The sequence below is a fragment of the Diabrotica undecimpunctata genome, chromosome 1 (assembly GCF_040954645.1).
Source record: "Diabrotica undecimpunctata isolate CICGRU chromosome 1, icDiaUnde3, whole genome shotgun sequence".
Lineage (NCBI taxonomy): Eukaryota > Metazoa > Arthropoda > Insecta > Coleoptera > Chrysomelidae > Diabrotica > Diabrotica undecimpunctata.
The window spans coordinates 159,484,261-159,503,145 of NC_092803.1; the positions used below are offsets into that span (position 1 = coordinate 159,484,261).

General features: G+C 31.0%; 1 protein-coding gene across 1 annotated transcript; it reads right to left on the reverse strand.

The window, feature by feature from the left end:
* Positions 1 to 290: 290 nt before the first annotated feature.
* Positions 291 to 7,569, reverse strand: LOC140441127 (fatty acid binding protein 1-B.1-like). The gene is made up of 4 exons (XM_072531588.1): positions 7,412 to 7,569; positions 1,027 to 1,205; positions 704 to 811; positions 291 to 417 (listed from the first exon to the last, which is right to left on the reverse strand). The coding sequence occupies exons 1-4, from the start codon at positions 7,479 to 7,481 to the stop codon at positions 367 to 369; spliced, it is 408 nt and encodes a 135-aa protein (XP_072387689.1). The 5' UTR covers positions 7,482 to 7,569; the 3' UTR covers positions 291 to 366.
* Positions 7,570 to 18,885: the final 11,316 nt, after the last annotated feature.

Here is an 18,885-nt window from a genome sequence, read left to right on the forward strand (position 1 = left end):
TTTTGTACGGTCGCCTTATTTATAGGAGAATCGTTTGAAAGAGTATCGTTGAACCAATGATAATATAGAGATAATTGGGCGTTTCAAGACTTATATACAACAATATATATATATATATATATATATATATATATATATATATATATATATATATATTGTTGCAAACCCAATATTTAACGTTTACTTCTTTATATATATATATATATATATATATATATATATATATATATATATATATATATATATATAAAGAAGAATGCATTGGGTCCTAAACAATTAAAGAGGTGTAGTTAACTTTTTATAATTCTTTATTCAAAAATTTAAAAAAATATTACATCTACTCCTATAATGTTGGTGTTTGTTCACTTACAACCTCTTGAACAGAAGTTTTCCTTCTCCTTTGCTGCTTTTATGAACCTAAAAATTATTAAATACAATAAAAGTTCTTAAAATGATTTCAAATTATTAATACGATATTACGGTATTATTACGATAAAACAAGGTGTCAATATGTACAGTTATTTCATATTACCGAATCAGTGATAATCATTTTTAAATTGGTCCATTTTAATTGGTTCAGTCATATTTCTCATAGCAATTTTTATTGCACTTTATATTATAGGCTGTAGAGTAAGGAAACTTTGACAAACACAAAGGTAAGATAAGTACATAATAATTATTAAAAATATACATCTATACTTACAACTACTAATCCATCTTCGGAAAAAGTGTGTATTCTTGATATTCCTGTAGATCCATCCTCCTTAAGACTTGTTATTGTGAGAACATTCCCTTCAAGTGTTGCCACATTCTAGAAAAATTCGTAATATTTTTACATAAAATTGGAGTTACATTAAAATTATTGATCTCAATAAAGGATATGTATTTAATTGAACTAATAGTAAACATATTACGAAATACTACGAAAATAGCTGTATAACATTTTCACAGAAACATCCTCAACTTAATCTATTACATTAAGACAAAACTCGAAAATAAAAAAAAACCTTTAATAAGTCTTCTTACCTTAACTTTACGGGGCCCAAATTGTTCTTCATATTCTTGTCCCAAAATGATCTCTCTCGTTCGTGTTTTGTCAGCAGCTCCTTCAACAATATGACTTCTGGTCAGTTTGTTTCCGTCCAGTTTGTATTCACTTATGAATTTCTCATCTTGTGGACGTTGGGCGAAATTTTCTGGCATTCCTATAATATTATTGAGGATTTATTAATAAGTAAATAAATTTAATAAAAATAAATAGATCAAAAACAAACACGAATCCTAAAGGAACCACAAAACACATTTGTTTCAAAATGGAAAACCGAAAAGATTGAAAACTGAGAAGACTGACTGGCTAAGATTTTCAACATATATTGATTATTTCATATAAAGCTGCGAAATAAACTATTGTGCTATCTATAGAACAATCACCAATCTTATTGACTTAAAACGATCTTCAAATTAAAAAAAAAAAAAACAAAAAATGTTCACAATCATCATTCAGCACCATGATGGAATAAAGAGTGGGAAAAAGCAATACGACAAAGCAAAAAAGCTGTCAATAGGTTTAATCGGCACAAAACCCAAGAAAATAAAATCGAATTTAAATGCCTAAAAACTAGAGCCCAATTACATAAAAAATCTGTGTTATTTTTTATGAATAAATTTTAATTATTTTGAAATACAAAAGCCTAAAATAATTATAAACCTTTTAATTTTAAATAATACAAAACATATCACATAAATAATAATATTAATACATATTATATTATATATAATATTATAAATATACACATATGAACAAAAGTTTGGAATATTGGAATATTTCTAGCTTTTTATTGATTTTTATATATAAAATCTTCTGAATAGTTAAACATTATTTTGTTTTAATTCTCAACAATACTAAATAAATCTCAAAACCAGATAAACGATATGCAAAAAAATTATTTATTCTATTGGAGTGAAAAATTTACAATGTACAACTTACTTATAGAAATAAATTAGTATAGAAAAAAATATTTTTTAATAAAACTAATAATTAGTATTTCCTCCATTGGCCTGTATGCATGCCTGTAGGCGATTTGGCATGCTGCCCATTAACTGGTCGAGCTGGGCTTGCGGAATTCTCTCCCATTCTTCACGAGCAGCATCTTTTAGTTCTCGAAGTGTAATAGGGGGATTGTTTCGCTTGTTAATGCGTGTTTTGAGAATGTCCCAAGCATGTTCAATACCGTTCATGTCGGGGGAATTCGAAGGCCACTGTAATGCAGATATTCCTTCTTCTTCCAGAAAATTTTGTACTGCTGCTGTTCGATAATGAGGTGCGTTGTCATGCATAAACACAATTCTGCTTCTCGGAATAGACGTACGACAGGATTTAAAACTTCCTCGACGTACACAGCACCAGTGACTTTTCTCTCCAGAACCAGCAGTGGCATCCGTGTACCACTCATAATACCACTCCAAACCATAATACTGCCACCTTCAAATGGGACACGCAGTTGGGCTGTTTCTAGTCAGGCTTGTCGTCCTGGGGCCCTCCAAACCAGTGTTCTTCGCGAATCAGATACCAAGCCAATTTTTGAATCATCAGAGAACATCACGTTATTCCAGTTAGGACCATTATGTACCATTTCTCTAGCCCATTGCAACCTTACTATTTTGTGTTGGTAAGTTAGTTTAGGAACACGTAGCGGTCATCTACGATACAAATTTACCGCATTTAGTCTGCGTGTTATTGTTTGCCGTAAAATATTCAGTCCTTGAAGCCTAGAAATTTTTCTGGATATACCACTTGTAGATTCCCGACGATTTCTTCGAGCTATCAATGTTATTTGCCGATCTTGTGCTGCTGTTGTACATCGACTTCTACCACTTCTGGGTCGATCCTTGACGTCATTTGAGTCTTGGATTTTTTTTTAATTATTGATACAGCACTCTGAGCAACATCAACAATATTCGCGATATAACTTTGACTAAAGCCCTGTTGTAACAAAGCAATTACTCTAGATCTGTCAAAATGAGATATCATGTTTCTAGGCATTTTTAAACGGCTCAATTCAAAATCATACAAAAACGATTCAAATTTTTTATCATTTTCATTTAAAAACGCTCTAGAATGAATATCAACAACAGGTTTAAAACCACCATAGGCGTAGATACATTATTTGTACGTATTCCAAACTTTTGGACATGTGTATATATATATATACAATATTATATATATATGGTATATATATAATATTAAATATATATACAAAAGGAACATTTTTATTCTCGAGAGAGGAAGAGAGAGAAAATATCTTCTGTCTCTCTCTTACTCATTATCTTACATATGTAATGGTTTCACAGATTCACTCTCATGCAAATTTCCAACGCCGACCGTGCGTATAGAAGTATAACTTCAAAAAGCTTGTGTAGCTCTAATAGAAGTGTTTCATAATTTACTTGGCAATAAGAAAGCTGAAAACTATCGAGAAATCATTCAAGAACTTCTTTGTGCTTTTGAAAATCTAGGATGCAACATGTCACTTATGATTCATTTTTTAAATTCGCACTTATATTTTTTTTCCTGAAAATCGAGGTATTTCTATGAGATGAAGGGTAAAGATGTAAAAGTCACAATCTCCAGTTTTTGTTAAAAATTTATTTTTAGTTGTTTCATATTCTTCACATTGAAATACACAATTTTTCAAAGTTTGAGAAAGCAGAACTAACAGTCTCTCGTACAAATTAATTAATAAAAATTGCATTGTTATACTAGTTACACATAAGCGAAGTATTTTTTTTTAAGTTATTGTCGTTTTTTTTTCGATATTTAAAGTAATAAAATACAAAAATAATAGATGTATGTGTACGACCAGTAAACAAAAGAATTGGTGAAACTGCTAGGAAACGAGTGAAGGTATCGGAAAAATGGAAGAGAAGTGAGGCAAAGAAATGTAGGTATTTAACCTAACTTTAATCTTAACTGTGTCTTAAATTCAAGATATCTTGCTTAACTTGAATGTTGAAAGGCTTCCCGAACTTCCCGACATGCAACCACCGTAGTGGTGTATGAACAATATCAGCCCAGAATATTAGACGCTTTCACCCAAAGTTTTATGCAATATAGGATAAAACGTCGCAAGTTCATTTTATCTTAAAACATTTTACTATGCACCAAATCCAAAGAAGGTGTCCTAAAAATAATAGGAATACAGTACAACAAGCTAGAGCGAAATATTTTATACGAAACAATAAAAAGAAACATGTCCCAGTTTGCTATCCTACATTTTTGGAAACCTCAAATTTATCCAGGTACAGCGTGCATCGCTTAGACCAAAGGTACTTAACTACTGGTGAAATGTCAAAAGAAAGGAGAGGAGGGGACGGAACTTCTCACAAGTTTACAGCCAAAAAAGCTAGTATTATGCGTTTTCTTTAATAGCTTGAACTGTAGCGAAACACATTAGGGGACAGTGGTCTATGCTGGGACATGGTTCTTAGTGGGACATATGATCTGGCAACCTTGTAAGTTGCGTATAACACTTCAAATCACTTGTGTTGAGTCATATGTTCATACACGTTGTGTTTGTGATTAATTTGCGGTTTCAGACCAATAATAAGAAAAATATTTAATATTTTTAATAAAAAGGTAATGTTTTATTTTGTCAGTTATGTAACGAGTTTGATTTTTTTCCATATAAAATGTTTTAAATGCTTTTTGTAATGTTAATTTTGATACAAATAAATTTTTTAATATTTTAAATATTGATTCCTCATCAATACCTACTTATTTCCTGCTTCAACTATAATAGTCCCAGTATGGATCATATTTCTCCTGATATAAACCAATAGGAGTCCCACTATGAATCAATATTGGTCCATACTGGGACAAATGGTTCTTACTGGGTCAATGATTATGCTGTCCTTTCTGTTGACTCTATCTAAAACGTCAATTGACACAATCGAGAATACCCAAAGCATTGATTTTATACGTTCAAACCTTTACAAAAATAAGAGATGCACCTAAATAACTTAAATATTCGAAAGTGTCCCGTGAATAAGTCGAAAGCGAATGTACATAACAGCTGTTCAAGACAAAACTGTTGAAGTAAAAGAGCAATACTTTGAATATATTTTTAACACAGAATATAACTTAGGATTTGGTAGCCTACGGTTGGATGTAAGTTTCACTTGCTTGTCACTTACCGAGCAAATAAAAGTATACAAGGATGTACATGTTCAAAAAATCAGGCGCTACCAAAACTTCCAGATCAATTTACTTATTATAGTCGAAAGTCATACTTTAATAATTTTTTGTTAAAGGGTCTTCGAAATCCAAACTTACTAAGGAAAACAAAATTTCCTACGTATGGACTGAGAACGAGTTTGGAAAAAGTTCAGATGTAATAGCATCCTGTTTATTTGATTTATTATGTGCTGTTAATACGACCCCATAGACGGCTGCACATCTTATTAGTGATGGGTGTGGGGGTCAACATAAAAACACAATTTTACTTGGCATGCCGGCCAAATGGTTGCTAAATGCACCAAATCATATAACGGATCTCCAGCTCGTTTTTCCAATGACAGGTCACAGCTTTCTCCCTCCCGATCGCGTTTTTGGAAATATTGAGAAGGAAATCCAAAAGTGTAAGATAATCGTTAACCATGAGGAATATATTCAAATAATAGACAGGTTTGCTACTGTTAAAAAGCTTGAAAATGACGTAACAGTTGCAAATTGGAAATCGGTAACAAAGGAAGTCATAAAAGCTACTGATTTTTTGACTTTATTTTTATACGAAAGAATGTACAAAACGTCAAACGTATTTTGGTTCAAGGTGGGACAATTTACAAGTGGAGAAGTGAAGTTGCAGACACTACACGAAACATCTCTAATCGAGGACAAACTTTGTGTAGCTTAAGGCCCGAGACTATTGCTAAAGGTAATTATATAACGAAACCACAACAGAAAGACGACATAAATTGCCTTTTAAAGAAACGTTATGGAGATGAATGGAAAAATTTTGAAGAATTACATTTTTACAAGACTGTATTAGACGACCCAGAAGAAGGAGTTGCAACTGAAGAAGATGAAGTGCCTTGTTGTTAATGAGATACTTCTTTTCCAAATTTAATTTTTTATTGGCAAGTTTTATATTTTAAAGTGAAATTTGAGCAAAATAAAACAAGTTTAACAAAAAAAAACTGAATTTTTTTATACCTAAATTATATTGGTAAAGATGGAATTTTAATATCTGAACATTTCCATTACGCTTGGTTTCACAACTAACTGTCTCCACCTTGTTACAGTGCAGACCTCACATTCTCCAAATTTTAGTACCAAAAGTAACATTATTCAAGTTAATAAGTAATTTTTTTTGTTTTCAGCGATGTATTCCCCACCATATCTTTATAAAATCCATTATTAATTTACTTTACTAACAAAAAATTCGTTATATGTACTTGACTTCATAATATTATTTGTAGACGTTTTGTTATTTATTTATAAATATTATATTTCCTCTATTTCCCGTTATTTCCTCTATAATTTTCAAAAGTGGAGAATGTGACTTTTGCATCTATATTATTCATATATTGCTCACCTTCAGATGAGCTTGGTGAAACAATTTATCAGGATATATTGCACATTGGCCAGGAAAATGGCCAGGAGTAATGTTGTGTATCGATTATCTGTGGTCTGTTGGTTGAGAAGCTTTAATTAAAGCAATAAAAAGAAAGAACTACAAAATAACTTGGATATTATTATTATACTGAGATAGATTTAGTAAAACTTTTATGATCTGTACATGAAAAATAGTATTTTTTACAGTAAAACTTAAACATAGTACTTTATAATATTTTTTATAGTTGTTACTCTAATAATACCGTTATTTGATTAAATTAAGATTAGCTGTGTGAGGAGTATATGTGCTGTATTTATTCCCTAGTAACATTATATGCATGAAAAAAAAATTGCTGACCAGTGATAAAACTAAATATAAATTGATAAAATAAAATAATGATGACTACTTTAAAATGGAAAAGGAGAAAAATATTAAAACTTGGAAAAGACGCCACAAAAAATATATAAATCAATATTTTGTAAATAAAGGCATTCTTTAGTAAAAATTGTTAAATATCAACAAAAAATATATTCTACAATATAAAAAAGTTTAAAAATAATATGTAGTAATTATTCAAAAATTTTATCCAAAAAATATAAACAACCACACTACAAAAAAAAATAAATTAGATATAATTTTCTCTCTTAAAGGCTGTCCAAATTGGTTATAGCAAAAAAGTCATCCAAAAACTGTCACTAATTTATAATAATAAAAAAAAAAATAGTAGTCATTGACAATGTTCAGTAAAAATTATTTATTTATGTACATATGGATACATAATATATGCTTATACGAACCTTGATTAATCATAAATTCTTTGAAGCCTTCTTCTCCACTCTTAACGTATTTTCCATTGACTAGAGACATTTTTACTAAATTCTAAGAAGTTCCTACTGATACTAACAAGTATGACTACTGTAATGATGTGAAGTAGAAGTACAATTTTTAATTTATATATTTAAATTAAAGGAATTTTATCAAAATTCTTAAAATTATAATACCATTTTGCATATTTAAGGTAATTTTGTGTACTTATAGATTTAATATTATCTGAGGATGGTAAATTAGGATATGATTGTAAATATATAATAAGCTTAATACAATTAGTAGAATGCCAAGGTTATCTGGAAATTTGATGATAATTGTGATACACAAAAATGTGCATTCAAAAAATCCCGTTTATTCAACCTTTGATTCTATCTATACAAATTATTTATCAAGATTCTAACGAAATGATTAACTCCCAAATTGAATTAGCGCATGTTTAAATGATAGTCATATAGTCATACTGGATTATCCTTAAAGGTCCGCCTGCAATTAAAAAATATTCTTTATAGTCCAGTCATTTTGACCCCTAAAAATTATAGAAACAAGATGAATCTCATTGAGAATATAAATTTTGGAATCCCAAAAAAGATGCAAAAAAGTTTACCACTTTTATCCCCGGGCTTCTCCCTAAAGCCCCCTCAGAGAGGGGTAAAAATGCAAAAAATCTTTTTACCAAGAATGTGTACGCCATAGAAAAAAATATTTCAAATAAAAAATGTAGCTCAGATAATTTGAAATAAAATTTTATTAAAAATCCTTTATAAAAGGTATATAATTTAAATTATATACCTTTTATAAAGGATTTTTAATAAATTTTTTTTTGTATATGGTAAACAGCCAACTACAGAGATTCCTTGTAGATTTTAAATAAAAACGTTTCTTATTTTTGTGTAGAATGAACCGTTCTCTCAGAAACAACTGAGATCTACTGAACTATACCACTCTCTTAGGTTTTTTAGCCACGAAATTCTTCGTCTTCCTATGGATCTTTTACCGTTGATTTTACCTTGTATTATGAGCATTAATATCTCATATTTCGCACCTTTGGTAATGTAGCCCAAATATTCCAGCTTTCTTGTTTTGATGTGCTTTATGACCTCGCAATCCTTTTGTAGCCTTTTTAAAACTTCTGCATTTGTAACTCATTGGGTTCATGGTATTTTAAAAACCCTTCTACAGCACCACATCTCAAATGATTCCAACTTCTTTATATTATCCGCTTTTAGTGTCCAGCTTTCCATTTCATACAAAAAAGTCGAGAACACGTAGCATCTTAAGGCTCTTATCCTTAGCTCCAGAGGAAGGTCTCGATTAACAAACATTATTTTCATTTATATAAATGCTTGTCTTGCAATTTCAATGCATATTCTTATCTCTCTACCTTGGTTATTTTTTTCATTCACCCAGGTTCCCAGATATTTGTAGTTATTCACCCTTTCTACTTGTTTTCCCTCGATATCTAGCTTTCATACTGTATGTTGCTTAGAAATAATCATGCACTTGGTTTTCTTAACGTTCATTTCTAGTCCATATTTTATACGGACTTGATGTAATCTATTTACTAGGCGTTGCAGTGCTTCTAGACTGTCTGCAAAACAGCGATGTCGTCTGCGAATCTTACATTGTTCAAGATTTTTCCGTTTATTAATATACCCTGTTGTTTCTCTGATATGGCTTCCTTAAAAATAGCTTACTGTAGAGATTGAATAACAATGGGGACATCACGCAACCCTGTCTAATACCTCTTTTGATTTCTATAGTTTCTGTATCGAAATTTTTGATTCTAACCTTTACGTTTTGATTCTAGTACAGATTGACAATAACCCTTATATCTCTACTTTCCACATTCTTTTGTTTTAACAGTTTTACAAGTTTCTGATGTCGTACTTTATCAAAAGCCTTTTGATAATCTATAAAGCAAACATGAAAAAGAAACATCTCAGCCAACGAACAACATAGATAAAAAATGGCAAAACGTAAAAATGGCGATAACAGGTCCTATGAAGAAAATTCTGACTAAAGAAAAACCAAAAATAAAGCAAAGGTGGATGACTGATAAGATCCTTCTTCTCATGGACAATCGGAGAATAATGAAAGGAAAAAGCGAACAAAGGTATAAACAAATACAGAAAGAAATCAAAATAGAAATCAGAATAGCAAAAGAAGATTTTTATAAAAGAAAATGTGAAGAAATAGAGCAATTGCAGGCAAAACATGATATTTTTAATGTACATAAAAAAGTGAAAGAACTTACAGGTACACAAAAACGTAAGCAGCCAAATACCCTGTATAATGTCAACGGAAACATAATAACAGAACTAGAAGAACAGTTGAAGACATGGAAAAACTATATTGAAGAACTCTTTGCAGATGATAGACAACAATCTGAGCTAAGTAACATACAAGGAGACGAAGGTCCAGAAATAACGGAAGAAGAAGTAATGTACGCACTAAAAAGAATGAAAAATGGTAAAGCCCCAGGTCCAGATGAAATACCAACGGAAATCCTTAAACTAATAGAAAAAGACTCGATTCACATTTTGGTTAAACTTTTCAATAGCATTTATACATCAGGAAAAATACCACAAGAATGGCTTTTATCCACCTTTGTTACTATACCAAAAAAGATAAATGCCAAACAATGCAGTGATTACCGTACAATCAGTCTGATGAGCCATGTACTGAAAATATTTCTGAAAATTATACACTCTAGAGTACACAGAAAACTGGAAATGGACATCAATAATACCCAGTTTGGATTCCGAAATGGACTTGGAACAAGAGAGGCGTTGTTTGCACTGAACGTTATGTCTCAAAGATGTCTTGACATAAATCAAGATGTATTCATGTGTTTCATAGATTACAACAAGGCCTTTGGTAAAGTGCGGCATGATCACCTAATCAGACTCCTGACAGAAAAGAATTTAGATAAATGAGACATCCGACTAATAGCAAATATGTACTACAATCAGAAAGCAGTAGTGAGAGTAGAGAATAATACCACTGAAGAAATCGAAATAAAGCGAGGTGTGAGACAAAGGTGTATACTGTCACCAACCCTGTTTAATCTCTATTCCGAAGACGTAATGAATAGAACACTCTCTGAGCAATCCGTAGGTATTAAAATAAATGGTGTTAGATTAAACAATCTGAGATTTGACGACGACACCGTTCTGATCGCAGAAACACTTGAAGAGCTACAGACATTGGTGAATAAGATAGCAGACTACAGCGAAGAATATGGACTATCTTTGAACATAAGGAAAACTAAATTTATGGTAATATCGAAATCAACACAAAATGTCCAAAATTTATATTTACACAATGAAATTATCGATCGAGTTAGCAAATACAAATATTTAGGCACTTTTATAAATGAAGACCACGATAGCTCAGCAGAAATCAAAATAAGAATAGAAAAAGCCAGATCTATATTCACTAAAATGAAGAGAGTGTTCTGCGGAAGAGATTTGAGCCTTGAAATGAAACTTCGCCTGATGAGATGTTACGTACTTTCTGTGCTGTTCTACGGAATGGAGTCATGGACGTTGAAAAAGATTGATACCAAAAAATTAGAGGCATTTGAACTGTGGATGTATCGCAGAATCCTGAGAATATCATGGACCGAGAGAGTCACAAATGTCGAGGTCTTGAGAAGAATGAATAAAGAAAAGGAAGTCATATTTACGATCAAAAAACGAAAACTGCAATACTTGGGACACATTACAAGAGGCGAAAGATATGAACTGCTTGGAATAATTATGCAAGGGAAAATAGCAGGAAAAAGGTCCATAGGAAGAAGACGAAACTCCTGGCTAAAGAATCTACGGGAATGGTATAGCTGTAGCAGCAACGAATTGTTTCGGTCAGCAGTTTCGAAAATACGTATAGCCCTGATGATCTCCAACCTTCGGAACGAAGATGGCACTTGAAGAAGAAGAAAGCAAACATAGAGATCCTGGTTCATATCTAGTCGTCTTTGCGCGAGAATGTTAAAAGAGAACAGAGCCTCTGTCTTTCCTATTCCTCCTCTGAATCCAAACTGGGTGTCATCTATATCTTCTTCTATTTTTTTGTATAGTCTTTCATGTATTATTTTGAGAAATATATTAAGTGTGTGGCTTATTAAGGAAATTGTTCTGTACTGATAGCATTCTGTCGCATGTATTGACTTTGGTAGTGTTACAAACTTGGACAGCAACCAATCTTCGGGTATTACTCCTGTTGTATATACTTTGTTGAACAGATCTAAAAGTATATGCAGAGTTTCTTCGTCAATGCATTTAATTAGCTCAGTGGGTATCTGATCTGGGCCTACTGATATTGCGGTCTTTGCATTTCTAATTGCCTGTTCTAATTCGCACATTATAATTTTCGGTCCTGTTTGTTCCTGTGGTTCTTTTTGTATCATTCTATCATTGTCGAATAGTTTCATTATGTATTCTCGCCAAAATCTGAGTTTATCTTTAATGTCTGCAGTGAGTTTACCATTATCATCTTTAAGTATCCCATAGTGTGCTCGGTTTTTGCTATTTGTTTGCATACTCTTCTATTTCTATACATTGATCTGTTAACCACTGTTCCTTGGCCTTTTTTATCTCTACTTTAATTCTACTTTGTAGTTCTTGATATTTTGGCTCATTTCTCCCTTTGGCTTTTCTCCTCTCTTTCATTAATACTAGAATTTCTGAAGTCATCCACTTCTGTTTTTTATTTGTCTTTTTAGGCTTTAAATTTTTTTCTGCAGCCTTTAGTAATGCCTTCTAAGTATTGCTCCACTTTTTATAGACATCTTCTGATGTTAAGATTTCTTCTCCTACTTGTGTTAGATTTTAGTTGACTTGTTGGATCACTTTTTGATGTATTTCTCTTTTTCTTAATTTTGTATAATCAAACGTTGGTTTCAGTTGGTTAAGTCAATTTGGTTTCTGATTATGTGGTATTTGTCGTCTGCAGGAGATCTCCAAGTGTATAATCTTCTGTCGGGTAGTTCAAACATTGTGTTCAATATTGCAAAATGTTCATTTTAACAAAAATCCACAAGTCTATCCCCTCTTTCGTTTCTGTCACCTAAACCAAATTCCCCAACATATTCGTCAACTTTTCCTCTCCCGACTTTAGCATTAAAGTCCCCCGTTACTATTGTAATGTCTTCTTTTTTAATAGATCTTAAAATTGTGTCTAACTCCATGTAAAAATGTTCTATCTCCTCTTCATCCTTATCCGCTGTTGGTGCCTACGCTTGAATTAAGTTAACTTGTTGTATATTGTTCTGAGGCTATTTTTTTGTGGCATGTTAGAGTAATTACTATTTAAATGGCAATAAGCCACAATTAAAGGTTAAAGTACGTTTATTAACGTTTCAATTTCCACTTCGGAAATCGTTCTCAAAATACAAACATTAGTAAATTAAACAAAATTTGTTTAATTTACTAATGTTAATCTCTTTAAACTTTTCGAGCCATTTTAAACAACTTTTTAAATCAGCCTCTAAAGGACCAAAAAAGGCAAGTTTGCTAATGAGGAAATATTTGAAATGAACGCATAGATTAATGAGGTATACAAAAAATTATCAGTTTATTAAATAGTCTGTAAGTTCCGGATTTATTATTTCCACAAAATCTTTTATGAACCAAAAAAGAGATACAGCATTCTCAATGCTAATAATAAAGCATACTCAAAGCCGTTGGATATAAACCCCAAATAAATTAGGAGTATAAAAACATGTACCTTTAAATAACCAAGGTTATTACAACCGCTTGTTTGAAACCTTACTGATAATGCCGAAGACCAAAATTCAGGAAATATAAACGAAGATCGAGATGAAGTTAGTGTAGTGACTTATTTGATTATTAAATTTTCCTTTACGTATTTCATTTGCAATAAAAAATCCAAAAACAGTACATTGTTTCATTTTTATTTTTAACATGTGGGATTTTTGGAACAAAAAAGAGGCAACTCTATTTTTTCAAAACAAAATTTTGAAAATTTTTCGTCTTCACTATAAATGAAAAGAAATTATTGAATAAATAATGTTGCTTGTCTAATGTTCCTCTAGAAGGATTAATTTCATTGAGAATAATTCATTCACATTGTCTAAAAATATTTTTCAACACTTCAGAAAAGTGGAGTTGTCCGGTTCTTGCACCGAGGTCTTCATTTTACAATAGATTATTTAAAGTAAAGAAAATGAGCTATCATCAAATATAAAAGAAAAAAAAGTTATAATGGGGAATTTCAGAAATAACCATAAAACGCAAAAATTAATTAAAATATTAAAATTAGTTCTAGAACCTTCTACTGTAGACTTGTTTCAATGATATTTCTTTCAATTAAATGTACTGCATACACTTAAAACTGAGTGGAAAAAAGTTATAGAACAATGTTTCCAAAAAAAAATCTATAAATCCTAAATCTGTAAATCCTAAATACTTTCACCAAACGTCATTTTGAAGACGAAAGATACAAGTTTTTTTTTCTGTAAAGGAATGCTTATACCCATACCCTCTTGGAAAAAGTTATGGGGTAAAAATGCGAAAACCGCGTGTGTTCCTGTTTTTTTGCTTCGTTTATTGAATATATTTTCTTAAAAAAATTATTTTTGACTTTAAATGGTCACTTTTGATAGGAAATTTAATTTTCAACAACTTTTTTGTAGATTATATATATATATATATATATATATATATATATATATATATATATACTAAAATTGCATAGAATTCACCATAGCACCCTAACGCATAAGGACTAATTCACCCCTTTCTCAAAAACGCACCACTTTAAATGGTAGCACTGGCGGTTTATTTATATTTATTTCGAGATCTATTGACCATATTAAACAATAAAACCCCTTTAGCGATGTAGTTCCTTCTAGCCCTAATTTTTTTTAACATAATTAATAGCTTATATACGTAAAAACGACCAAAATAAAGATTAAGACGATGTCACTTTTGACCTCTTTATTCTCAATATATTTTCCGTTAATATTTTTAAGTTCCATCTAAAGATTATCCAAATCATTGATTAAATATTATTGTTTTAATATTTATTTCTTCTGTAACTTTTCATTGATATTGCAATGATTTTGCAAAATACTGCATACCACTTCTTATCTTAAAATGTTATAAAAGTAATATTTGTATCACTTGTATGTTCAGGTTGTGGTTGAGTCATTTCCAAACACATAACTATATTTATTTTTTCAAAAAATGTACATAATCATACTTATATTTATCTGATAAGCTTATATTTATCTGATATCTATACATGGTGATTCATTAAGAATGTCAAAACTGTGAGTTGTATATTCGAGACTTCACAATATGGTGATATTGCCCATCATGCCATATATAAATATGGCGAGTTTCCGAGATAGCCAGTAAAGTTTAAATATGGATTTTAATTTTCTCAATAATTTTATGTGTTCACAATTTCTATTTAAAAATTGACAATTTTACGTTTTTTGGCATGAGGGTTTTTAATTTAGACTCTAATTTAGCATTGTAAATAAAGGACGCTAGTTACACTTGGTTGTGTTTAGTAAATCAAAGCAAATTTTCTTCGGGTGAACTTGTTGCCGAGAAGGGGCATTTGGGCCTGTAGGACCCATCGCCGGCTCTGCGGACTTCTTCCTGTCCTCGGAATTAGACCGGGTGTTGACCATCTTTGCTTGTCACTGATAAAATGGTTTAATACTTCTACTGGTATAAAATAACGGTTACTGTGACAAGTATCTGTTATAGGTAACAGTTCCAAGGAGCAGTTACAAAATAACAGATCAAAAATAGAAAACAGAACAGGTAAAATAGTCTAAGTATTCCTTGACTTACGGAAGGAATAACTTAGTAAACAAGAAAAATAAAATGGTATAAAAGTACAATGCAAAGAAAATGTTTCTAAGTGTTTCTTGACTTACGGAAGAAACAACTTAGAATGAAAAGTAAAATACACAAGATAAAAGAATAGAAAAGTGCAGAAATATTCCTAAGTGTTTCTTGTCTTACGGAAGGAACAACTTAGGACAGAAATACAGATAAAAATATGTAAATATGAAACAAGTTATGGAAATATTTTTAAGTGTTTCTTGACTTACGGAAGAAACAACTTAGAGTGAAAACAAACAAGAGAATCAAATATGGAAAAATAAGAATACAAATACTTATAAGTGTTTCTTGACTTACGGAAGAAACAACTTAGCATAAAATAGAAAATGAAAGAGACAAATGTATTAAGTATTTTCTTAACTTAAGGAAGAAAATATCTTAGATAAAATATCGGAAATAATAATGCAACAATGATTATGAAAATATTTCTAAGTGTTCTTTTGACTTACCGGAAAAGAACGGCTTAGACGCACAATTAAAATAACAAGTCAAATATTCAGAGAAATATTTCTAAGAGTTCTTTGACTTACCGGAAAGAACTACTTAGACAAAGTACAAATCAACATATAAAATAGAAAAAGCAAGATAAATATTTCTAAGTGTTCTTAACTTACGGAAGAACAACTTAGACACAAAATACAAGAAAAATAAACAATCAAAATAACCAATTAAAATATCAAACAATCAGTATATGAACAAATATGGATCAATGTATTATTCTAACCTGAAAAGGTCTGAATATACAATAATGCTAAAATAAAATGGTATATAAAAAAATCAGAAATAAAACAATAACTTAGTAGGAACAATAATAGTACCGACTAGGTCTACAGTAGAAGAGGCAAGCTCGACTGACCGATGAGAGAACATCTACCTGCTTTTATGTAAAACAAATCCTTTGTTTTACGTAGCGAAAGTGGAATTTCCCTGCATCGAATCAATTAGAAATTTGGATTTGGCCAACCTTGGAATTCCCAAGTATTTTAACCGATATCCAAATTCCTTGATGCGTCGAGGACAAACTATGGGTAAAATGATAAAAAATATTAAAGTAAATTTAAGGTAAATATTCAAAATGCCCATTTACTTCAATACACTTTATGATACGGTTTGGCAAAAATGTCTTAATATTAAATAAACCTTAGATTCGCGAATTTAGCCGTAATTCAATTTTTTGTTTTTTTCTTTTCCAAGTACACTGGTGTCATGGTCAATGCATTTTTGAATGTAGACAGTTTATTTAGCAATAAAACTTGCCGATAATATTATATATATATGTGGCTAAACACCCCTTTAGGGGTTACGCCGCTTACGCTCTCTAGATCTATGTTTTGAGGTAGATCAGTCCTCATGTTCCTTATTTAATTTTCTCAGTTATTTTTCTCCATTGTGTCCTATCTCTGGTTTTTCCTTTCCACTGTCGTATGCCCGCCTTGTTGAGATCATTTACAACTTCTTGTAACCATGTAGATCTTGGTCTTCCACGTCTTCTTTTGCCAGCTGGTGTCCATTCCAATATTGAGAATATCGTCGTAGTTGATCCTGATCTCCATACGTGTCCTAGCCATTTTGCTCTTTGTTGTTTTATTTTACACACTATATCTTCCTTAATTTCTTCCAGTAGCTCAAGGTTCGTTCTTTGTCTAAATTCATTTTCATTTATTTTTATTGGTCCCAGTATTGCTCTTAGTATTTTTCTTTCTTGTATTCTAAGGTTTTCCTCTTGTTTTTTTGTCATGCTGAGGGTTTCGGCTGCATACATCATCGTCGGTCGAATTATTGTTTTGTATACCTTCATTTTCGATTTCTTACTCAATAGTTTATTTTTTAGTAATTTCTTATTTGCATGGAAGGTCTTATTTGCTGTAATAATCCTTTCTTTGATTTCTGTTTCTCTTTCTCCATTGTTTGTTATTAATATTCCCAAGTACTTAAATTTTTCGACTTCTTCAAAAATGTATTCGCCTAGTCTAACCTTTTTGTTTTCGAAGTTTTTATCAAATCTCATTATTTTTGTTTTTTCTTGGTTTATTTTTAATCCCATTACTTTTCCTTCTGTTACCATTTCATTTAACATTTTTTCCATTGTTTTTCTATTTTTTGTTATTAGCACAATATCGTCAGCGTATGCTATTATTTGTCCTTCTCTAGTTCTAAGGGTACCTTTGTTTATTTTCCTGACGATGTATTCCAGGGCAAGATTAAACAGGGTTGCTGATAACGAATCTCCTTGTCTAACCCCTTTATTTATGACAAATTCTTCTGTGTCTCCTACTTGAGTTTTTATACTCACTACAGTTCTACTCATTGTCATTTTTATTAATCGTCTTAATTTGTTTTGTATTCCCATTTCTTTCAGAGCTACCATTAATTTTGATCTTTTTATTGTATCAAATGCTTGCTGAAAATCTATAAAAAGCAGTTCAATTTCTATTTTATATCCATGAGCTTTTTCCATAATTTGTTTAACTGTATGTATGGCATCTGTTGTAGACTTTCCCTTAATAAATCCGCATTTATAGTGTCCTATGATATTCGTCATAGCGTTGGTCAGTCTTCGATGTATTAAGGTCGACATAATTTTATATGCTGTGTTTAATAGCGTCAGTCCTCTGTAGTTATTACACATTTGTTGGTCTCCTTTTTTATGAATCGTGATAATTTGTCCTTTGTTCCATTCTTCCGGCATTTTTTCTTCGTCCCATATGTCTTTTATTAAATTGTACAGTTTTTCTTTTAATTCTTCACCACCATATTTTATAAGTTCCATATTGATCCCGTCTGATCCTGAAGATTTACCATTACGGCTGCTATTTATAATTTCCTCAACTTCCTCTTTTGTTGGTCTTTCTAGCTGGTTTCCTAACATCATTGTCTCTTCTTCTACGTTTTCATTTAGGTCTTGATCTTCTTGCTCTGTTAATAATTCTTTAAAATAATGAGTCCAAATTTCTTTATACTCTTCATCATTTTCTGATACTTTTCCATTTTTATCTTTTATGCCTTTTATCTTTCCTTTAAAAGTTTTGTTTTGCTCGCTAATTTTCTTATAAAATGCTTTTGTGTTTCTGTTCTTACTTTCTTTTTCTATTTCTTTTATCTTATCATCTAACCAGGCACGTTTAATTTTCCTTATTTTTTTCTTACATTCATTCCTTATTCTATTGTATTCTTCCCTATAATCCTGTCTATTTGTTCTTATCCACATTTGTCTAATTTCTATCTTCTTTTTTAGCATGTTATGGCATTCTTCATTATACCATTCTTGTTTTTTTTTGTTTCTTTTTATTCCTATGTGTACATCCGCTGTTTCATTTATACATTTTTTTAAATTTCTCCATTCTGTTTCTATATCCTTTGTATATTTACACTGTTCCTTTAGTTTTTTGTTCATGTCATCAGCATACTTAATCCTTATGTCTGGAGCATTCAGTTTTTCTACGTACCATTTGTCTTTCATTGTCGTGTTTTTTAGAGTTCTTTTGACTTTTTGTTTTACCTTTGCAGTCACCATAAAATGATCTGTGTCTGCATGCGCACCTCTGTAAGTTCTCACG